At 46.3% G+C, this 24,415-nt stretch overlaps 1 protein-coding gene across 2 annotated transcripts in view; it reads right to left on the bottom strand.

Annotated features, from left to right (window-relative positions):
- Positions 1 to 459: 459 nt before the first annotated feature.
- The window catches only part of STX1B (syntaxin 1B), an 84,402-nt gene continuing 60,446 nt past the window's right edge, over positions 460 to 24,415 (bottom strand). Inside the window, exon 9 of one of the 2 annotated variants that reach the window (XM_063954771.1) lies at positions 460 to 1,588. In XM_063954771.1, the coding sequence (XP_063810841.1) occupies positions 1,562 to 1,588 (27 nt within the window). In that variant the 3' untranslated portion in view covers positions 460 to 1,561. Of the gene's footprint in view, positions 1,589 to 5,223; positions 5,353 to 24,415 lie in introns of those variants that run through there. The other variant, XM_063954770.1, reaches the window with a different exon arrangement.

Genomic DNA, 24,415 nt, shown 5'->3' on the forward strand with positions numbered 1-24,415 from the left:
CACAAAATCTAACTGGAGTCTGGAGGAGGGTCATAGGGGGAGGAGCCAGTGCACACCACCTGATCTGGTAAAAGCTTTACTTTTTTGTGCCCTGTCTCCTGCGGAGCCGCTATTCCCCATGGTCCTTTCAGGAACCCCAGCATCCACTTAGGACGATAGAGAAATTTCATTTAAATACCATGTTGCAAAAATGAGACTTACCCCAATTCTTACAACAGTCTTTCAGATTTTAGTTTAGATGACTTTTAGTTTAGATGACTCTTGCGCAAACTGGGCTGGCCACAGACGTTCAAATGTTTTCTGTTAATGTAATAGTATTGTGTGTGTGTGATCCCATTTGGGACAGGACCTAAAAAACTAGAATTGTGCAAGCCAGTTGTTCATGTATACGGACAATAGGCACCATGAAAGTGAATGTATGATAAGCCCTGTTGGGTCATAGCCACCGCCTTCCCAGACAAAAGACATCAGGTTAAAATACACACACAGAGAGACACGACTGTTTACTTCACAAAAACACATTAGGGTGAGGGTTTTTTATCGTTATGTTTCTTATTCTTTTTTATCAGCAGCACAATAAAAAAAACACAAAGAAACAACAAACAAAAACAAATAAAGACGACAACACTTTTTTTTTTAACCGAGAATTCAGATTTTTTTCTTCTATTTTTTTCACGGTTTCTGCTGTAATTTTTTTCACATTTTTGTAACATGCAAGCAGTTTTTTTTCAGAATTTTTTTCATTTTTTGATATTTTTCAACCTTAAAACAACTTTTTTTTTTTTTGCAATTCACATTTTTTTTTTCAACTGAGACTTTTTTAAACATCAAAAAAAATTTGTTCAGACGGGAGGGAGGGAGTAAGGGAGACGAGGGAGCGGGAGATTTCAATCCCCTTCTCTGCTAGTGGGGATGTGTCGCAGGTCCCTCTGGTGGGAAAGGGATAATGGAGGAGAGGAACGGGAGGTTGCAACATGTCATGTCTTCACCAGGGAGAGGTTGCCATTTTTTTTTTCAAGACAGAAGAAAGGTGAGTTAAAATGGCTGAACCATGCTTTAGTTGATGAGGTCACGCTTTACCAAGTCAGCCATTTTCTCAAAGCCTTCTGTTGACAGGAAACTAGTGGTACCAGTGCCACCTAAGAATGGCCCTACAGTTAACAAATGTTTGGCTCATCTTCAAAACATTTTCCAATGCTAAAAGTAACCTTTGGTATCTCAAGTTCCTTTCAGGTTGACCTTGTTTTCCAAACTCCTTCATTGTGTTTCTTCCCCACACATTTACCTCCATTTTGTACATGAGGTCTGTGTGACGTCAGACAAATGTAGGCAACTCCATCTTTTGGTCCTGACATGACTGATTCGACTTTAATTAATCTTGTGACTGTGTAAATTGCTCTCATGACTGTCACATGTTGCGGCTCTACATTTGAGTCATATCACACAAACTTCCCCAACCCCTTCATCATTACCGCTGACTCTCACAGTGACTCCCTGGCCTCTCGGACCTGCCGCTGGCTCTGCCGCTCCCTCTCTGCGTAAACCCTCCTTAGAACTCATTTCAGTTTTTCTCACGACCGGAGACGCTCTTTAAATGAAACAAACATGCAAATTTCAAGGCCGCTAACGGAGAAAACAGTTACAGCAAATCCAAAGACGAAAAAGCCAATTAGACACTCAGAAATCCAAGGGCACAACACACACAATGGGACCAGAGCCGCTCATACAATATGGCTGCTGTGGACGGCCATTTTGAAACTTGCTTCCTGTCGGACACTCTTTTTCAACATGCTTCTATGTTCTCATGACTTGTCATACTAAATAATCACTGAGTGTTCTTAATATGATCAATGTAGACTAAATAATGAACACTGTTGGGTGCCAAGCACCTGTTTAAAGACACTTTACTGATCAAAAATAAAAATAAAATAAATAAGGCTTTTTGTCAAGTAAAGGAGCAAATTGGGTTGTGGTCTGCATATAAAAAAACATAAACTGAAATCCATATAACATACAAGAGGGGACTTAAACTATTTGTACTTTTAGAAATCCCCTTTTAACATCCAAAAAACAAAAGTTCAGTTGTCACAGTAGACATCAAAGATCAGACAAATTATTGGACATATTCTTTACTCAGTAAAATTTTCATATCTTTACTGAATTAATAATGATTTCTGTGAGAATCAATATATATATATATATATATATTATTTATTTTTTTAAATTGTACTATATATATATATGAAATATTAAAGCTGAAGGCAGGACGAACCACTTTTCACTGTGGCGTGTTAAAAAACAATGAAAACTGCATAGATACAGTGAAAAAACCTTCCTTTTACCTGCTGAGCAAATCAATTTAATTTTGTGTCATAAACAACCTGCTGATACCATGAACTGATGGCCACTTCCTGGCTGATAAAGGGAACTATATATATATATATATATATATATATATATATATATATGACAACACAACAATCTGATGCTTATATATATTTTTTTATCGACAAAGGTTTTTTGCCAAAATTAGTTCAAAATGGCCGCCCCCTGATTTAGTTCTTGGCCGGAGTTGTTCATTCTTGCATGCACACGGGAAGCTGCCTGTCCCCTTCTCCTCTCCCCTCTGGATAAAAGTGTTTATTTTCAGGATAAAATAGATTTGAAATAATCACAGAAACAGCTAATTTTCATGCAAAAACGCGACGGAGATACTGACAGACAAAATGGAGGAAGAGCATTGAGGGGCTGTGATGCTGACATTTTCCTTTTCTTTCTTTTCTGCATAAAATATCGGACCGCTTTTGGCAGGGAATGAGAATGATATGTTACTCAGCTATATGCACTGAGAAGTGCGATTCTTGTACGCTCCCCCTGCTACTCCTGTAGTACCTTCTGCTCCCCACTAGATCCCATTATCAATGTCTCACTTTACCCCAACGCGGTATAAAGCAAGCAGCCCGAGTCACACACCTATGTTGTACTTGTGCACAAAAAAGGTCTCTTGCTATGTACTTCAATGTCATTTGCATCGTAGCCCACAAAAAAAGAAACTTTATACAACACTCAAAGCCCTGACCAATGGCCCAAAATCCTTTGCAACACCCTGTTGATGTCGCAAGCAGCACAGCTGTGAGGTCAGAGTACTTTATTGCTGTGTGACAAGATGAACAAACAAACTCACACTAACTGTTCTGCCGTTCTTTTGTATAGGGCCAGTTTTTTTAGTCGGTGGTAAAACGCGTTAGCAGTGGGTCAGCTGGTGTGGGACCCTACAGGGGCACGAGTTGAGCCGAGCAAGGCAGGAATTGGGACAAACTTTGGTTTATTATTACTTATATTTGGCTGGGGGAAAAAAGTGGATTAAAAAGAAGGTTAAGACGACTATTTAAAAAAATAAGTATAGATGGCAGAGTGTGCAAAACGGACATTAAAGACAATTTCTTGCATATACACCGTCAGAGAATTCTGAGATTCAGTACGAAGTTTTGTACAATTTAAATGAAAACATAGCCCAAATACACGTAACTCCCCCCCCCCCCCTAGAAAATAGCATTTTGCATCATTTTAAATATTTAGTTTCCATTGCCTTCAGTTTTAAAGATATTTTACACAGTCTTTCATATTTTTCCACAGCAATTAATCGGTGTGCCCTTTCTGTTGTGCCTTAGGTTGTGCCGCCAACTGTGTAAGTTTTCAGGAAGTGAGAAGTGCAAAGGAATATCACTTCCCCCAAGCACACATCATTGCATTCATCTGAAAGTATTACAACTAAGCTACGTGTATCTGTTGATCCAAAATACTCTTTTATGTAGGAAGGACCTCAATTATAGGTTTAGTAGGATCAGCCAGATAACTGGAGAGTAAAGGGATTACAGGAAGTGAGTACATAAGGGGACAGAGAGATACCCTATATCTAAAAAAAGGGTATGCAGGGATAGGATATATTTGTTTATAAGAGGAGTTACAGGGATGGGTAATATGGTATGATAGTAGGACATATAAGTAGGAGTAGTAGACGTCATAAGGAGATTCCTATGAAGCAACAGATATTATATTATACAACCCTGTACTGCTGTACTGTAACAAGGTAGGTGAGGCAACAGGAAGGACAATATCATGGAAGTATAAGGGACTATAGCTAATGGTTATACAAAGCAATAGAGTTAGCGGTTCATAAGGCAATAGAGGAAGTTATAAGGATTCACAGTTTATGAAAACAAAATAAAATATATATTGGATATTTTATATGAGAAGGCAAGCAATATGAGATTTTCCAACAGAACTTTGGCAAAAGAAAAAACTCATGTAAAATACTATGTAAAGAGGTGGAACGGAACAGATGAAGGGTGAGCAGCAAGTTCCTTCCTTGGTGCAGCGAGGAACGAGATGAGGCAATGCTTTCCCTGCCTATTGCTACGGCTTGCAGAATACACAACACACACAGTAACACAGAGCGGAGCCGCACTGTGTGTAAACGTCAGCATGCTTTTCACGTAGCATCCAGTCTTTCTCCGCCAGCGGCCGGGAACTAGAGAGGCCGCCAGCTTCCCAAGACGGATCACCAACGGGCTCACGTGCCCAGCCACCCTCCCTCCCCCCAAACACACTCGCATCACCACCTGACCGACAAAAACGGAAGAGATTCGGGAGGACGCGCACACACAAGACTTTGGGCAGAAACAAACACACTCGCCACCAGTCAAAAGAAAGGACAATGTAAAGCGCCAGGCCGGACCCTCTGCCAACGCCACATGTCCGGGGGTCCCCATGGAACACGTCCATCAACGTCAAATACAGCTTGGTTTTTTTTTTTGTTCTTTTTTTTTTTTTTTTGGTTTTTCAAACCTTGACAGACGGGATAATAAATAATAAAGATTTAAAAAACAAAAACAAAACAGGAAACAGACACAGAGGGAAAAAAAAAGAAATAAAACAAATATTTGGGAATTTTTCTGCCCTTTTTTCGCCCCCAGCTCCTGTGGGTGACAGGTGAAGATTTGGCTTTAGGTTGACGTCAGTTAACACTGTTGAGGGGTGCATTTTCTACTTAATATGCGGCCCCACAAACTCAAATTAGCTGATGGTAACCTAACTCCTGAGTGAAACCCACAGAGGCGAAAATGGGCTGACGCACTGACAGCTTCCTGATCTGTGCATAAATTCCAATACTTGTCATGTACATAATATTGTATCTCTTTTTTTTTTCTTTTTGTAATTCACAATTTTCTTTATCTTTCCTTTTAATCTGCATCGTGCATCTGTTTTATTTCAGAATCCCAGTGTCCCTCCAATAGAGGAGGCCAGCACAACACCCAGCACCACACAACAGATTATAATCATAATCTTCTTCTACATACCCAACCGCATCAGAAGCAGAGGAAGAAAACCGACGGCGAGGGGAGAAGAGGAAGAACAAAAGGGGAAAAGAGAGGAAGAATGGAGTGATACATGAGTTGAAGAGAGACCCAGAGGAGGGTGGTAGAGAGAGCCAGAGAAGGGTGGAAGAGAGAGGCAGAGAAGGGTGGTAGAGAAAGAAAGAAAACGGTGGTAGAGAGTGGGAGATGATGGTGGAACAAAGAGGCAGAGAAGGGTCGGTAGAGAGATGCAGAGAAGGGTGGAAGAGAGAGCCAGAGGATGATGATAGAGAGAGGCAAAGGATGGTGGGAGAGGCAGAGGATGGTGTAAGAGAGGAAGAGAAGGGCGGTACAGAGATGCAGGGGAGGGGGTTAAAGAGAGGCAGAGGATGGTGATAGAGAGTGGCAGAAAGGAGAATAAGAGTGTAGAGGGGAAGCAATAGTGAAGGTAGAAAGAGACAGTGGACAGAAGAAGATGGTAAAGGGATTATAATGGCAGAGGGAGATAGACAGAGGCGGTGAATGAGTGTATTAATGGTGTGGTATTGGTGGAGGGAGAAAAATAGAGGAGGAGAGAATGAGAGGGTAAAGTATGAGATAGGGCAGAGTGTGGGGGAGGATATTGGTGGGGCAGGACAGACGGAAGAGACAAATGAGAGGGAGCAGGGGGGATTATTGGTGGAGGGAAGTAAGATAGAGAAGAAAAATTAGAGGGTAGACAGTAGATATTGGTGGAGGATAAAAATACGGAGAAGAATGAAATGTAGAGGGTGGGGAAACATTGGAGGAGGGAAATGGACGCAGAGCAGATGAAGGATTTGAGATGACGAAGGGAAGAGGAAGAATTAGAGAGTAGAGGGAAGATATTGGTGGGGGGAAGAAAGACGGAGGAGGAGAATGAGAGGGTAGAGAGGAGATATTGGTGGAGGGAAGAAAGACGTAGGAGATGAAAGGAATTAAAGGGTAGAGAGTGGGGGAACATTGGTGGAGGGAAATGGAAACAGAGCAGATGAGAGATTTGAGATGATGAAGAAAGTGAGGAGGATGAATGAGAGAGTAGAGGGGAGATATTGGTGGAGAGAAGAAAGACAGAGGAGGTGAATGAGAGGGTAGAGGGGAGATATTGATGGAGGGAGAAAAGACGGAAGAGACAAATGAGAGGGTATAGGGGATATATTGGTGGAGGAAAGACAGAGGGAGGAGGAGAATGAGAGGGTAGATATTGGTGGAGAGAAGAAAGACAAGGATAATGAGAGGGTAGATATTGGTGGAGGGAAGAAATACGGAGAAGGAGAATGAGAGGGTAGAGGGGAGATAATGGTGAAGGGTAGAAAGATGGAGGAGGAGAATTACAGGGTAGAGGGGGATATTGGTGGAGGGAGGAAAGATGGAAGAGACAAATGAGAGGGTAGAGGGGGGGATATTGGTTGAGGGAAGAAATACAAAGGAAAAGAGAAGAATGAAAGGGTAGAGGATGGTGGTGGAGAACATTGGTAGAGGGAAATGGAGGCAGAGGAGATGAGTGATTGAGATGACGAACAAAGGAAGGAGAAAGAATGATAGGGTAGAGGGTAGGTATTGGTGAAGGGAAGAAGGATGGAGGAGAAGAGAATAATGAGAGGGGAGAGGGAAGAATAACACAGGACAATGGTGACAGAGCAAATGAGGGATTTGAAATGATGAAGAAAGGGAAGAGAGAGAAAAAGAAATTGTCAGACAGGTTACACAGAAGGACAGTGCAGTAAAATATAGACGTATGTAAAGAGAGACTCATACTATATCCAGCTCAATGACTAGAAGAGACAGAAACACATTACATAGATCTGTAATATATACATTATAGCTAGAGTACTTGTCCTTTAGTCTGTCTGTTCTAAATCTCCAGGTACAATTGTGTTCGTGTCTCCTGTCTCTGTATGTCTGTCTGTCCTGGGTGTATATAGACACTCGCTGACCTCTCTCCGGTATAACAGTCTGTCTGTCCTGGGTGAATATAGACACTCGCTGACTTCTCTCCGGTATAACAGTCTGTCTGTCTGTCCTGGGTGTATATAGACACTCGCTGACCTCTCTCCGGTATAACAGTCTGTCTGTCTGTCCTGGGTGTATATAGACACTCGCTGACCTCTCTCCGGTATAACAGTCTGTCTGTCTGTCCTGGGTGTATATAGACACTCGCTGACCTCTCTCCGGTATAACAGTCTGTCTGTCTGTCCTGGGTGTATATAGACAATCGCTGACCTCTCTCCTGTATAACAGTCTGTCTGTCTGTCCTGGGTGTATATAGACACTCGCTAACCTCTCTCCTGTATAACAGTCTGTCTGTCTGTCCTGGGTGTATATAGACACTCGCTGTCCTCTCTCCTGTATAACAGTCTGTCTGTCTGTCCTGGGTGTATATAGACACTCGCTGACCTCTCTCCTGTATAACAGTCTGTCTGTCTGTCTGTCCTGGGTGTATATAGACAGTCGCTGTCCTCTCTCCTGTATAACAGTCTGTCTGTCTGTCCTGGGTGTATATAGACACTCGCTGACCTCTATCCTGTATACCAGTCTGTCTGTCTGTCCTGGGTGTATATGGACACTCGCTGACCTCTCTCCTGTATATCAGTCTGTCTGTCTGTCCTGGGTGTATATAAACACTCGCTGACCTCTCTCCTGTATTATCAGTCTGTCTGTCTGTCCTGGGTGTATACAGACACTCGCTGACCTCTCTCCGGTATAACAGTCTGTCTGTCTGTCCTGGGTGTATATTGACACTCGCTGACCTCTCTCCTGTATATCAGTCTGTCTGTCTGTCCTGGGTGTATATAGACACTCGCTGACCTCTCTCCTGTATAACAGTTGTCTGTCTGTCCTGGGTGTATATAGACACTCGCTGACCTCTCTCCGGTATAACAGTCTGTCTGTCTGTCCTGGGTGTATATAGACACTCGCTGACCTCTCTCCGGTATAACAGTCTGTCTGTCTGTCCTGGGTGTATATAGACACTCGCTGACATCTCTCCGGTATAACAGTCTGTCTGTCTGTCCTGGGTGTATATAGACACTCGCTGACCTCTCTCCTGTATAACAGTCTGTCTGTCCTGGGTGTATATAGACACTCGATGACCTCTCTCCGGTATAACAGTCTGTCTGTCTGTCTGTCCTGGGTGTATATAGACACTCGCTGACCTCTCTCCGGTATAACAGTCTGTCTGTCCTGGGTGTATATAGACACTCGCTGACCTCTCTCCGGTATAACAGTCTGTCTGTCCTGGGTGTATATAGACAGTCGCTGACCTCTCTCCTGTATAACAGTCTGTCTGTCCTGGGTGTATATAGACAGTCGCTGACCTCTCTCCTGTATATCAGTCTGTCTGTCTGTCCTGGGTGTATAAAGACGCTGGCTGACCTCTCTCCTGTATAACAGTCTGTCTGTCTGTCCTGGGTGTATATAGACACTCGCTGACCTCTCTGCTGTATAACAGTCTGTCTGTCTGTCCTGGGTGTATATAGACACTCGCTGACCTCTCTCCGGTATAACAGTCTGTCTGTCTGTCCTGGGTGTATATAGACACTCGCTGACCTCTCTCCTGTATAACAGTCTGTCTGTCCTGGGTGTATATAGACACTCGATGACCTCTCTCCGGTATAACAGTCTGTCTGTCTGTCTGTCCTGGGTGTATATAGACACTCGCTGACCTCTCTCCGGTATAACAGTCTGTCTGTCCTGGGTGTATATAGACACTCGCTGACCTCTCTCCGGTATAACAGTCTGTCTGTCCTGGGTGTATATAGACAGTCGCTGACCTCTCTCCTGTATAACAGTCTGTCTGTCCTGGGTGTATATAGACAGTCGCTGACCTCTCTCCTGTATATCAGTCTGTCTGTCTGTCCTGGGTGTATAAAGACGCTGGCTGACCTCTCTGCTGTATAACAGTCTGTCTGTCTGTCCTGGGTGTATATAGACACTCGCTGACCTCTCTCCTGTATAACAGTCTGTCTGTCTGTCCTGGGTGTATATAGACACTCGCTGACCTCTCTCCTGTATAACAGTCTGTCTGTCTGTCCTGGGTGTATATAGACACTCGCTGACCTCTCTCCTGTATAATAGTCTGTCTGTCTGTCCTGGGTGTATATAGACAGTCACTGTCCTCTATCCTGTATAACAGTCTGTCTGTCCTGGGTGTATATAGACACTCGCTGACCTCTCTCCGGTATAACAGTCTGTCTGTCTGTCCTGGGTGTATATAGACACTCGCTGACCTCTCTCCGGTATAACAGTCTGTCTGTCTGTCCTGGGTGTATATAGACACTCGCTGACCTCTCTCCTGTATAACAGTCTGTCTGTCTGTCCTGTGTGTATATAGACACTCGCTGACCTCTCTCCTGTATAACAGTCTGTCTGTCTGTCCTGGGTGTATATAGACACTCGCTGACCTCTCTCCTGTATAACAGTCTGTCTGTCCTGGGTGTATATAGACACTCGCTGACCTCTCTCCTGTATAACAGTCTGTCTGTCTGTCTGTCCTGTGTGTATATAGACACTCGCTGACCTCTCTCCTGTATAACAGTCTGTCTGTCTGTCTGTCTGTCTGTCTGTCCTGGGTGTATATAGACACTCGCTGACCTCTCTCCTGTATAACAGTCTGTCTGTCCTGGGTGTATACAGACACTCGCTGACTTCTATCCTGTATACCAGTCTGTCTGTCTGTCCTGGGTGTATATAGACACTCGCTGACCTCTCTCCTGTATAACAGTCTGTCTGTCTGTCCTGGGTGTATATAGACACTCGCTGTCCTCTCTCCTGTATAACAGTCTGTCTGTCTGTCCTGGGTGTATATAGACACTCGCTGTCCTCTCTCCTGTATAACAGTCTGTCTGTCTGTCCTGGGTGTATATAGACACTCGCTGACCTCTCTGCTGTATAACAGTCTGTCTGTCCTGGGTGTATATAGACAGTCGTTGACCTCTCTCCTGTATAAGTCTGTCTGTCCTGGGTGTATATAGACACTCGCTGACCTCTCTCCTGTATAACAGTCTGTCTGTCTGTCCTGGGTGTATATAGACACTCGCTGACCTCTCTCCGGTATAACAGTCTGTCTGTCTGTCCTGGGTGTATATAGACACTGGCTGACCTCTCTGCTATATAACAGTCTGTCTGTCTGCCTTGGGTGTATATAGACACTCGCTGACCTCTCTCCGGTATAACAGTCTGTCTGTCTGTCCTGGGTGTATATAGACACTCGCTGACCTCTCTCCGGTATAACAGTCTGTCTGTCTGTCCTGGGTGTATATAGACACTCGCTGACCTCTCTCCGGTATAACAGTCTGTCTGTCTGTCCTGGGTGTATATAGACACTCGCTGACCTCTCTCCTGTATAACAGTCTGTCTGTCTGTTCTGGGTGTATATAGACACTCGCTGTCCTCTCTCCTGTATAACAGTCTGTCTGTCTGTCTGTCTGTCTGTCCTGGGTGTATATAGACACTCGCTGACCTCTCTCCTGTATAACAGTCTGTCTGTCTGTCCTGGGTGTATATAGACAATCGCTGTCCTCTCTCCTGTTTAACAGTCTGTCTGTCTGTCCTGGGTGTATATAGACACTCGCTGACATCTATCCTGTATACCAGTCTGTCTGTCTGTCCTGGGTGTATATAGACACTCGCTGACCTCTCTCCTGTATATCAGTCTGTCTGTCTGTCCTGGGTGTATATAAACACTCGCTGACCTCTCTCCTGTATATCAGTCTGTCTGTCTGTCCTGGGTGTATACAGACACTCGCTGACCTCTCTCCGGTATAACAGTCTGTCTGTCTGTCCTGGGTGTATATAGACACTCGCTGACCTCTCTCCTGTATATCAGTCTGTCTGTCTGTCCTGGGTGTATATAGACACTCGCTGACCTCTCTCCTGTATAACAGTCTGTCTGTCAGTCCTGGGTGTATATAGACACTCGCTGACCTCTCTCCTGTATAACAGTCTGTCTGTCTGTCCTGGGTGTAAGTAGACAGTCGCTGTCCTCTCTCCGGTATAACAGTCTGTCTGTCTGTCCTGGGTGTATATAGACACTCGCTGACCTCTCTCCGGTATAACAGTCTGTCTGTCTGTCCTGGGTGTATATAGACACTCGCTGACCTCTCTCCGGTATAACAGTCTGTCTGTCTGTCCTGGGTGTATATAGACACTCGCTGACCTCTCTGCTGTATAACAGTCTGTCTGTCTGTCTGTCCTGGGTGTATATAGACACTCGCTGACCTCTCTCCGGTATAACAGTCTGTCTGTCTGTCCTGGGTGTATATAGACACTCGCTGACCTCTCTCCTGTATAACAGTCTGTCTGTCCTGGGTGTATATAGACACTCGCTGACCTCTCTCCGGTATAACAGTCTGTCTGTCTGTCTGTCCTGGGTATATATAGACACTCGCTGACCTCTCTGCTGTATAACAGTCTGTCTGTCTGTCTGTCCTGGGTGTATATAGACACTCGCTGACCTCTCTCCGGTATAACAGTCTGTCTGTCATGGGTGTATATAGACACTCGCTGACCTCTCTCCGGTATAACAGTCTGTCTGTCCTGGGTGTATATAGACAGTCGCTGACCTCTCTCCTGTAAAACAGTCTGTCTGTCTGTCCTGGGTGTATAAAGACGCTGGCTGACCTCTCTCCTGTATAACAGTCTGTCTGTCTGTCCTGGGTGTATATAGACACTCGCTGACCTCTCTGCTGTATAACAGTCTGTCTGTCTGTCCTGGGTGTATATAGACACTCGCTGACCTCTCTCCGGTATAACAGTCTGTCTGTCTGTCCTGGGTGTATATAGACACTCGCTGACCTCTCTCCGGTATAACAGTCTGTCTGTCTGTCTTTTCCTGGGTATATATAGACACTCGCTGACCTCTCTGCTGTATAACAGTCTGTCTGTCTGTCCTGGGTGTATATAGACACTCGCTGACCTCTCTCCGGTATAACAGTCTGTCTGTCTGTCCTGGGTGTATATAGACACTCGCTGACCTCTCTCCTGTATAACAGTCTGTCTGTCCTGGGTGTATATAGACACTCGCTGACCTCTCTCCTGTATAACAGTCTGTCTGTCTGTCCTGTGTGTATATAGACACTCGCTGACCTCTCTCCTGTATAACAATCTGTCTGTCTGTCTGTCCTGGGTGTATATAGACACTCGCTGACCTCTCTCCTGTATAACAGTCTGTCTGTCCTGAGTGTATACAGACACTCGCTGACCTCTATCCTGTATACCAGTCTGTCTGTCTGTCCTCGGTGTATATAGACACTTGCTGACCTCTCTCCTGTATAACAGTCTGTCTGTCTGTCCTGGGTGTAAGTAGACAGTCGCTGACCTCTCTCCTGTATAAAAGTCTGTCTGTCTGCCCTGGGTGTATATAGACACTCGCTGTCCTCTCTCCTGTATAACAGTCTGTCTATCCTGGGTGTATATAGACACTCGCTGTCCTCTCTCCTGTATAACAGTCTGTCTGTCTGTCCTGGGTGTATAAAGACGCTGGCTGACCTCTCTCCTGTATAACAGTCTGTCTGTCTGTCCTGGGTGTATATAGACACTCGCTGACCTCTCTCCTGTATAACAGTCTGTCTGTCCTGGGTGTATATAGACACTCGCTGACCTCTCTCCTGTATAACAGTCTGTCTGTCCTGGGTGTATATAGACACTCGCTGACCTCTCTCCTGTATAACAGTCTGTCTTTCTGTCCTGGGTGTAAGTAGACAGTCGCTGTCCTCTCTCCGGTATAACAGTCTGTCTGTCTGTCCTGGGTGTATATAGACACTCGCTGACCTCTCTTCTGTATAACAGTCCGTCTGTCTGTCCTGGGTGTATATAGACACTGGCTGTCCTCTATCCGGTATAACAGTCTGTCTGTCTGTCCTGGGTGTATATAGACACTCGCTGACCTCTCTCCTGTATAACAGTCTGTCTGTCTGTCCTGGGTGTATATAGACACTCGCTGTCCTCTCTCCTGTACTACAGTCTGTCTGTCTGTCCTGGGTGTATAAAGACGCTGGCTGACCTTTCTCCTGTATAACAGTCTGTCTGTCTGTCCTGGGTGTATATAGACACTCGCTGACCTCTCTCCTGTATAACAGTCTGTCTGTCTGTCCTGGGTGTATATAGATACTCGCTGTCCTCTCTCCTGTATAACAGTCTGTCTGTCTGTCCTGGGTGTATATAGACGCTGGCTGACCTCTATCCTGTATAACAGTCTGTCTGTCCTGGGTGTATATAGACGCTCGCTGACCTCTCTCCTGTATAAAAGTCCGTCTGTCTGTCCTGGGTGTATATAGACGCTCGCTGACCTCTCTCCTGTATAACAGTCCGTCTGTCTGTCTGTCTGTCCTGGGTGTATATAGACACTGGCTGACCTCTCTCCTGTATAACAGTCTGTCTGTCTGTCCTGGGTGTATATAGACACTCGCTGACCTCTCTCCTGTATAACAGTCTGTCTGTCTGTCCTGGGTGTATATAGACAGTCGCTGACCTCTCTCCTGTATAACAGTCTGTCTGTCTGTCCTGGGAGTATATAGACACTCGCTGACCTCTCTCCTGTATAACAGTCTGTCTGTCTGTCTGTCCTAGGTGTATATAGACACTCGCTGACCTCTCTGCTGTATAACAGTCTGTCTGTCTGTCCTAGGTGTATACAGATAGTCGCTGACCTCTCTCCAGTATAACAGTCTGTCTGTCTGTCCTGGGTGTAAATAGACACTCGCTGACCTCTCTCCTGTATAACAGTCTGTCTGTCCTGGGTGTATATAGACACTCGCTGACCTCTCTCCTGTATAACAGTCTGTTTGTCTGTCCTGGGTGTATATAGACACTCGCTGACCTCTCTCCTGTATAACAGTCTGTTTGTCTGTCCTGGGTGTATATAGACACTCGCTGACCTCTCTCCTGTATAACAGTCTGTCTGTCTGTCCTGGGTGTATATAGACACTCGCTGACCTCTCTCCTGTATAACAGTCTGTCTGTCTGTCTGTCCTGGGTGTATAGAGACATTCGCTGACCTCTCTCCTGTTTAACAGTCTGTCTGTCTGTCCTGGGTGTATACAGACACTCGCTGACCTCTCTTCTGTATAACAGTCCGTCTGTCTGTCCTGGGTGTATATAGACACTGGCTGTCCTCTATCCGGTATAACAGTCTGTCTGTCTGTCCTGGGTGTATATAGACACTCGCTGACCTCTCTCCTGTATAACAGTCTGTCTGTCTTTCTGTCCTGGGTGTATATAGACACTCGCTGTCCTCTCTCCTGTACAACAGTCTGTCTGTCTGTCCTGGGTGTATAAAGACGCTGGCTGACCTTTCTCCTGTATAACAGTCTGTCTGTCTGTCCTGGGTGTATATAGACACTCGCTGACCTCTCTCCTGTATAACAGTCTGTCTGTCTGTCCTGGGTGTATATAGATACTCGCTGTCCTCTCTCCTGTATAACAGTCTGTCTGTCTGTCTGTCCTGGGTGTATATAGACGCTGGCTGACCTCTATCCTGTATAACAGTCTGTCTGTCTGTCTGTCCTGGGTGTAAATAGACGCTCGCTGACCTCTCTCCTGTATAAAAGTCCGTCTGTCTGTCCTGGGTGTATATAGACGCTCGCTGACCTCTCTCCTGTATAACAGTCCGTCTGTCTGTCTGTCTGTCCTGGGTGTATATAGACACTGGCTGACCTCTCTCCTGTATAACAGTCCGTCTGTCTGTCTGTCTGTCCTGGGTGTATATAGACACTGGCTGACCTCTCTCCTGTATAACAGTCTGTCTGTCTGTCCTGGGAGTATATAGACACTCGCTGACCTCTCTCCTGTATAACAGTCTGTCTGTCTGTCTGTCCTAGGTGTATATAGACACTCGCTGACCTCTCTGCTGTATAACAGTCTGTCTGTCTGTCCTGGGTGTATATAGACACTCGCTGACCTCTCTCCTGTATAACAGTCTGTCTGTCTGTCCTGGGTGTATAGAGACATTCGCTGACCTCTTTCCTGTTTAACAGTCTGTCTGTCTGTCCTGGGTGTATACAGACACTCGCTGACCTCTCTCCTGTATATCAGTCTGTCTGTCCTGGGTGTATATAGACACTCGCTGACCTCTCTCCTGTATAACAGTCTGTCTGTCCTGGGTGTATATAGACACTCCCTGACTTCTCTCCTGTATATCAGTCTGTCTGTCTGTCCAGGGTGTATACAGACACTCGCTGACCTCTCTCCTGTATATCAGTCTGTCTGTCTGTCCTGGGTGTATATAGACACTCGCTGACCTCTCTCCTGTATAACAGTCTGTCTGTCCTGGGTGTATATAGACACTCGCTGACCTCTCTCCTGTATATCAGTCTGTCTGTCTGTCCTGGGTGTATAAAGACACTCGCTGACCTCTCTCCTGTATAACAGTCTGTCTGTCTGTCTGTCCTGGGTGTATATAGACACTCGCTGACCTCTCTCCTGTATAACAGTCTGTCTGTCCAGGGTGTATAGAGACACTCACTGACCTCTCTCATGAATAACAGTACAGTCTGTCTGTCTGTCCGTCTGTCCAGGGTGTATACAGACACTCGCTGACCTCTCTCCTGTATATCAGTCTGTCTGTCTGTCCTGGGTGTATATAGACGCTGGCTGACCTCTCTCCTGTATAACAGTCTGTCTGTCCTGGGTGTATATAGACACTCGCTGACCTCTCTCCTGTATATCAGTCTGTCTGTCTGTCCTGGGTGTATATAGACGCTGGCTGACCTCTCTCCTGTATAACAGTCTGTCTGTCCTGGGTGTATATAGACACTCGCTGACCTCTCTCCAGTATAACAGTCTGTCTGTCTGTCCTGGGTGTATATAGACACTCGCTGACCTATCTCCTGTATAACAGTCTTTCTTTCTGTCCTGGGTGTAAGTAGACAGTCGCTGTCCTCTTTCCAGTATAACAGTCTGTCTGTCTGTCCTGGGTGTATATAGACACTCGCTGACCTCTCTCCTGTATAACAGTCCGTCTGTCTGTCTGTCTGTCCTGGGTGTATATAGACACTCGCTGACCTCTCTCCAGTATAACAGTCTGTCTGTCTGTCCTGGGTGTATATAAACACTCGCTGACCTCTCTCCTGTATAACAGTCTGTCTGTCCTGGGTGTAAGTAGACAGTCACTGTCCTCTCTTCGGTATAACAGTCTGTCTGTCTGTCCTGGGTGTATATAGACACTCGCTGACCTCTCTCCTGTATAACAGTCTGTCCGTCTGTCTGTCCTGGGTGTATATAGACACTCGCTGACCTCTCTCCTGTATAACAGTCTGTCTGTCCTGGGTGTAAGTAGACAGTCGCTGTCCTCTCTCCTGTATAACAGTCTGTCTGTCCTGGGTGTATATAGACACTCGCTGACCTCTCTCCAGTATAACAGTCTGTCTGTCTGTCTGTCCTGGGTGTATATAGACACTCGCTGACCTCTCTCCTGTATAACAGTCTGTCTGTACTGGGTGTATATAGACACTCGCTGACCTCTCTCCTGTATAACAGTCTGTCTGTCTGTCCCGGGTGTATAGAGACATTCGCTGACCTCTCTCCTGTATAACAGTCTGTCTGTCTGTCCTGGGTGTATATAGACACTCGCTGACCTCTCTCCAGTATAACAGTCTGTCTGTCTGTCCTGGGTGTATATAGACACTCGCTGACCTCTCTCCTGTATAACAGTCTGTCTGTCTGTCTGTCCTGGGAGTATATAGACACTCGCTGACCTCTCTCCTGTATAACAGTCTGTCTGTCCTGGGTGTATATAGACACTCGCTGACCTCTCTCCTGTATAATAGTCTGTCTGTCCTGGGTGTATATAGACACTCGCTGACCTCTCTCCTGTATATCAGTCTGTCTGTCTGTCCTGGGTGTATATAGACACTCGCTGACCTCTCTCCTGTATAATAGTCTGTCTGTCCTGGGTGTATATAGACACTCGCTGACCTCTCTCCTGTATAACAGTCTTTCTTTCTGTCCTGGGTGTAAGTAGACAGTCGCTGTCCTCTCTCCAGTATAACAGTCTGTCTGTCTGTCCTGGGTGTATATAAACACTCGCTGACCTCTCTCCTGTATAACAGTCTGTCTGTCTGTCCTGGGTGTATATAAACACTCGCTGACCTCTCTCCTGTATAACAGTCTGTCTGTCTGTCCTGGGTGTATATAAACACTCGCTGACCTCTCTCCTGTATAACAGTCTGTCTGTCCTGGGTGTATGTAGACACTCGCTGACCTCTCTCCAGTATAACAGTCTGTCTGTCTGTCCTGGGTGTATATAAACACTCGCTGACCTCTCTCCTGTATAACAGTCTGTCTGTCCTGGGTGTATGTAGACACTCGCTGACCTCTCTTCTGTATAACAGTCCGTCTGTCTGTCCTGGGTGTATATAGACACTGGCTGTCCTCTATCCGGTATAACAGTCTGTCTGTCTGTCCTGGGTGTATATAGACACTCGCTGTCCTCTCTCCTGTACAACAGTCTGTCTGTCTGTCCTGGGTGTATATAGACACTCGCTGACCTCTCTCCTGTATAACAGTCTGTCTGTCTGTCTGTCTGTCTGTCCTGGGTGTATATAGACACTCGCTGACCTCTCTCCTGTATAACAGTCTGTCTGTCCTGGGTGTAAGTAGACAGTCGCTGTCCTCTCTCCTGTATAACAGTCTGTCTGTCCTGGGTGTATATAGACACTCGCTGACCTCTCTCCAGTATAACAGTCTGTCTGTCTGTCTGTCCTGGGTGTATATAGGCACTCGCTGACCTCTCTCCTGTATAACAGTCTGTCTGTACTGGGTGTATATAGACACTCGCTGACCTCTCTCCTGTATAACAGTCTGTCTGTCTGTCCCGGGTGTATAGAGACATTCGCTGACCTCTCTCCTGTATAACAGTCTGTCTGTCTGTCCTGGGTGTATATAGACACTCGCTGACCTCTCTCCAGTATAACAGTCTGTCTGTCTGTCCTGGGTGTATATAGACACTCTCTGACCTCTCTCCTGTATAACAGTCTGTCTGTCTGTCCTGGGTGTATATAGACACTCGCTGACCTCTCTCCTGTATAATAGTCTGTCTGTCCTGGGTGTATATAGACACTCTCTGACCTCTCTCCTGTATAACAGTCTGTCTGTCTGTCCTGGGAGTATATAGACACTCGCTGACCTCTCTCCTGTATAACAGTCTGTCTGTCTGTCTGTCCTGGGTGTATATAGACACTCGCTGACCTCTCTCCTGTATAACAGTCTGTCTGTCCAGGGTGTATAGAGACACTCACTGACCTCTCTCATGAATAACAGTCTGTCTGTCTGTCCTGGGTGTATATAGACGCTGGCTGACCTCTCTCCTGTATAACAGTCTGTCTGTCCTGGGTGTATATAGACACTCGCTGACCTATCTCCTGTATAACAGTCTTTCTTTCTGTCCTGGGTGTATATAAACACTCGCTGACCTCTCTCCTGTATAACAGTCTGTCTGTCCTGGGTGTAAGTAGACAGTCACTGTCCTCTCTTCGGTATAACAGTCTGTCTGTCCTAGGTGTATACAGATAGTCGCTGACCTCTCTCCTGTATAACAGTCTGTCTGTCTGTCCTGGGTGTATATAGACACTCGCTGACCTCTCTCCTGTATAACAGTCCGTCTGTCTGTCTGTCTGTCCTGGGTGTATATAGACACTCGCTGACCTCTCTCCAGTATAACAGTCTGTCTGTCTGTCCTGGGTGTATATAAACACTCGCTGACCTCTCTCCTGTATAACAGTCTGTCTGTCTGTCCTGGGTGTATATAGACAGTCGCTGACCTCTCTCCTGTATAACAGTCTGTCTGTCTGTCCTGGGTGTATATAGACACTCGCTGACCTCTCTCCTGTATAACAGTCTGTCTGTCCTGGGTGTAAGTAGACAGTCGCTGTCCTCTCTCCTGTATAACAGTCTGTCTGTCCTGGGTGTAAGTAGACAGTCGCTGTCCTCTCTCCTGTATAACAGTCTGTCTGTCCTGGGTGTATATAGACACTCGCTGACCTCTCTCCAGTATAACAGTCTGTCTGTCTGTCTGTCTGTCCTGGGTGTATATAGGCACTCGCTGACCTCTCTCCTGTATAACAGTCTGTCTGTCTGTCTGTCCTGGGTGTATATAGGCACTCGCTGACCTCTCTCCTGTATAACAGTCTGTCTGTCTGTCCCGGGTGTATAGAGACATTCGCTGACCTCTCTCCTGTATAACAGTCTGTCTGTCTGTCCTGGGTGTATATAGACACTCTCTGACCTCTCTCCTGTATAACAGTCTGTCTGTCTGTCCTGGGTGTATATAGACACTCGCTGACCTCTCTCCTGTATAATAGTCTGTCTGTCCTGGGTGTATATAGACACTCTCTGACCTCTCTCCTGTATAACAGTCTGTCTGTCTGTCCTGGGAGTATATAGACACTCGCTGACCTCTCTCCTGTATAACAGTCTGTCTGTCTGTCTGTCCTGGGTGTATATAGACACTCGCTGACCTCTCTCCTGTATAATAGTCTGTCTGTCCTGGGTGTATATAGACACTCGCTGACCTCTCTCCTGTATAACAGTCTGTCTTTCTGTCCTGGGTGTAAGTAGACAGTCGCTGTCCTCTCTCCGGTATAACAGTCTGTCTGTCTGTCCTGGGTGTATATAGACACTCGCTGACCTCTCTTCTGTATAACAGTCCGTCTGTCTGTCCTGGGTGTATATAGACACTGGCTGTCCTCTATCCGGTATAACAGTCTGTCTGTCTGTCCTGGGTGTATATAGACACTCGCTGACCTCTCTCCTGTATAACAGTCTGTCTGTCTGTCTGTCCTGGGTGTATATATAGACACTCGCTGACCTTTCTCCTGTATAACAGTCTGTCTGTCTGTCCTGGGTGTATATAGACACTCGCTGACCTCTCTCCTGTATAACAGTCTGTCTGTCTGTCCTGGGTGTATATAGATACTCGCTGTCCTCTCTCCTGTATAACAGTCTGTCTGTCTGTCCTGGGTGTATATAGACGCTGGCTGACCTCTATCCTGTATAACAGTCTGTCTGTCTGTCCTGGGTGTATATAGACGCTCGCTGACCTCTCTCCTGTATAAAAGTCCGTCTGTCTGTCCTGGGTGTATATAGACGCTCGCTGACCTCTCTCCTGCATAACAGTCCGTCTGTCTGTCTGTCTGTCTGTCCTGGGTGTATATAGACACTGGCTGACCTCTCTCCTGTATAACAGTCTGTCTGTCTGTCTGTCCTGGGTGTATATAGACACTCGCTGACCTCTCTCCTGTATAACAGTCTGTCTGTCCTGGGTGTATATAGACAGTCGCTGACCCCTCTCCTGTATAACAGTCTGTCTGTCTGTCCTGGGTGTATATAGACGCTCGCTGACCTCTCTCCTGTATAAAAGTCCGTCTGTCTGTCCTGGGTGTATATAGACGCTCGCTGACCTCTCTCCTGCATAACAGTCCGTCTGTCTGTCTGTCTGTCCTAGGTGTATATAGACACTCGCTGACCTCTCTGCTGTATAACAGTCTGTCTGTCTGTCCTAGGTGTATACAGATAGTCGCTGACCTCTCTCCTGTATAACAGTCTGTCTGTCTGTCCTGGGTGTATATAGACACTCGCTGACCTCTCTCCTGTATAACAGTCTGTCTGTCTGTCCTGGGTGTATATAGACACTCGCTGACCTCTCTCTTGTATAACAGTCTGTCTGTCCTGGGTGTATATAGACACTCGCTGACCTCTCTCCTGTACAACAGTCTGTCTGTCTGTCCTGGGTGTATATAGACACTGGCTGACCTTTCTCCTGTATAACAGTCTGTCTGTCTGTCCTGGGTGTATATAGACACTCGCTGACCTTTCTCCTGTATAACAGTCTGTCTGTCTGTCCTGGGTGTATATAGATACTCGCTGTCCTCTCTCCTGTATAACAGTCTGTCTGTCTGTCTGTCCTGGGTGTATATAGACGCTGGCTGACCTCTATCCTGTATAACAGTCTGTCTGTCTGTCTGTCCTGGGTGTAAATAGACGCTCGCTGACCTCTCTCCTGTATAAAAGTCCGTCTGTCTGTCCTGGGTGTATATAGACGCTCGCTGACCTCTCTCCTGTATAACAGTCCGTCTGTCTGTCTGTCTGTCCTGGGTGTATATAGACACTGGCTGACCTCTCTCCTGTATAACAGTCCGTCTGTCTGTCTGTCTGTCCTGGGTGTATATAGACACTCGCTGACCTCTCTCCTGTATAACAGTCTGTCTGTCTGTCCTGGGTGTATATAGATACTCGCTGTCCTCTCTCCTGTATAACAGTCTGTCTGTCTGTCTGTCCTGGGTGTATATAGACGCTGGCTGACCTCTATCCTGTATAACAGTCTGTCTGTCTGTCTGTCCTGGGTGTAAATAGACGCTCGCTGACCTCTCTCCTGTATAAAAGTCCGTCTGTCTGTCCTGGGTGTATATAGACGCTCGCTGACCTCTCTTCTGTATAACAGTCCGTCTGTCTGTCTGTCCTGGGTGTATATAGACACTGGCTGTCCTCTATCCGGTATAACAGTCTGTCTGTCTGTCCTGGGTGTATATAGACACTCGCTGACCTCTCTCCTGTATAACAGTCTGTCTGTCTTTCTGTCCTGGGTGTATATAGACACTCGCTGTCCTCTCTCCTGTACAACAGTCTGTCTGTCTGTCCTGGGTGTATAAAGACGCTGGCTGACCTTTCTCCTGTATAACAGTCTGTCTGTCTGTCCTGGGTGTATATAGACACTCGCTGACCTCTCTCCTGTATAACAGTCTGTCTGTCTGTCCTGGGTGTATATAGATACTCGCTGTCCTCTCTCCTGTATAACAGTCTGTCTGTCTGTCTGTCCTGGGTGTATATAGACGCTGGCTGACCTCTATCCTGTATAACAGTCTGTCTGTCTGTCTGTCCTGGGTGTAAATAGACGCTCGCTGACCTCTCTCCTGTATAAAAGTCCGTCTGTCTGTCCTGGGTGTATATAGACGCTCGCTGACCTCTCTCCTGTATAACAGTCCGTCTGTCTGTCTGTCTGTCCTGGGTGTATATAGACACTGGCTGACCTCTCTCCTGTATAACAGTCCGTCTGTCTGTCTGTCTGTCCTGGGTGTATATAGACACTGGCTGACCTCTCTCCTGTATAACAGTCTGTCTGTCTGTCCTGGGAGTATATAGACACTCGCTGACCTCTCTCCTGTATAACAGTCTGTCTGTCTGTCTGTCCTAGGTGTATATAGACACTCGCTGACCTCTCTGCTGTATAACAGTCTGTCTGTCTGTCCTGGGTGTATATAGACACTCGCTGACCTCTCTCCTGTATAACAGTCTGTCTGTCTGTCCTGGGTGTATAGAGACATTCGCTGACCTCTTTCCTGTTTAACAGTCTGTCTGTCTGTCCTGGGTGTATACAGACACTCGCTGACCTCTCTCCTGTATATCAGTCTGTCTGTCCTGGGTGTATATAGACACTCGCTGACCTCTCTCCTGTATAACAGTCTGTCTGTCCTGGGTGTATATAGACACTCCCTGACTTCTCTCCTGTATATCAGTCTGTCTGTCTGTCCTGGGTGTATACAGACACTCGCTGACCTCTCTCCTGTATATCAGTCTGTCTGTCTGTCCTGGGTGTATATAGACACTCGCTGACCTCTCTCCTGTATAACAGTCTGTCTGTCTGTCCTGGGTGTATAGAGACACTCACTGACCTCTCTCATGAATAACAGTCTGTCTGTCTGTCCTGGGTGTATATAGACGCTGGCTGACCTCTCTCCTGTATAACAGTCTGTCTGTCCTGGGTGTATATAGACACTCGCTGACCTCTCTCCAGTATAACAGTCTGTCTGTCTGTCCTGGGTGTATATAGACACTCGCTGACCTATCTCCTGTATAACAGTCTTTCTTTCTGTCCTGGGTGTAAGTAGACAGTCGCTGTCCTCTTTCCAGTATAACAGTCTGTCTGTCTGTCCTGGGTGTATATAGACACTCGCTGACCTCTCTCCTGTATAACTGTCCGTCTGTCTGTCTGTCTGTCCTGGGTGTATATAGACACTCGCTGACCTCTCTCCAGTATAACAGTCTGTCTGTCTGTCCTGGGTGTATATAAACACTCGCTGACCTCTCTCCTGTATAACAGTCTGTCTGTCCTGGGTGTAAGTAGACAGTCACTGTCCTCTCTTCGGTATAACAGTCTGTCTGTCTGTCCTGGGTGTATATAGACACTCGCTGACCTCTCTCCTGTATAACAGTCTGTCTGTCTGTCTGTCCTGGGTGTATATAGACACTCGCTGACCTCTCTCCTGTATAACAGTCTGTCTGTCCTGGGTGTAAGTAGACAGTCGCTGTCCTCTCTCCTGTATAACAGTCTGTCTGTCCTGGGTGTAAGTAGACAGTCGCTGTCCTCTCTCCTGTATAACAGTCTGTCTGTCCTGGGTGTATATAGACACTCGCTGACCTCTCTCCAGTATAACAGTCTCTCTGTCTGTCTGTCCTGGGTGTATATAGGCACTCGCTGACCTCTCTCCTGTATAACAGTCTGTCTGTCTGTCTGTACTGGGTGTATATAGACACTCGCTGACCTCTCTCCTGTATAACAGTCTGTCTGTCTGTCCCGGGTGTATAGAGACATTCGCTGACCTCTCTCCTGTATAACAGTCTGTCTGTCTGTCCTGGGTGTATATAGACACTCGCTGACCTCTCTCCAGTATAACAGTCTGTCTGTCTGTCCTGGGTGTATATAGACACTCGCTGACCTCTCTCCTGTATAATAGTCTGTCTGTCCTGGGTGTATATAGACACTCTCTGACCTCTCTCCTGTATAACAGTCTGTCTGTCTGTCTGTCCTGGGAGTATATAGACACTCGCTGACCTCTCTCCTGTATAACAGTCTGTCTGTCCTGGGTGTATATAGACACTCGCTGACCTCTCTCCTGTATAATAGTCTGTCTGTCCTGGGTGTATATAGACACTCGCTGACCTCTCTCCAGTATAACAGTCTGTCTGTCCTGGGTGTATATAGACACTCGCTGACCTCTCTCCAGTATAACAGTCTGTCTGTCTGTCCTGGGTGTATATAAACACTCGCT

The sequence above is a fragment of the Pseudophryne corroboree genome, unplaced genomic scaffold (assembly GCF_028390025.1).
Source record: "Pseudophryne corroboree isolate aPseCor3 unplaced genomic scaffold, aPseCor3.hap2 scaffold_718, whole genome shotgun sequence".
Taxonomy (NCBI): domain Eukaryota; kingdom Metazoa; phylum Chordata; class Amphibia; order Anura; family Myobatrachidae; genus Pseudophryne; species Pseudophryne corroboree.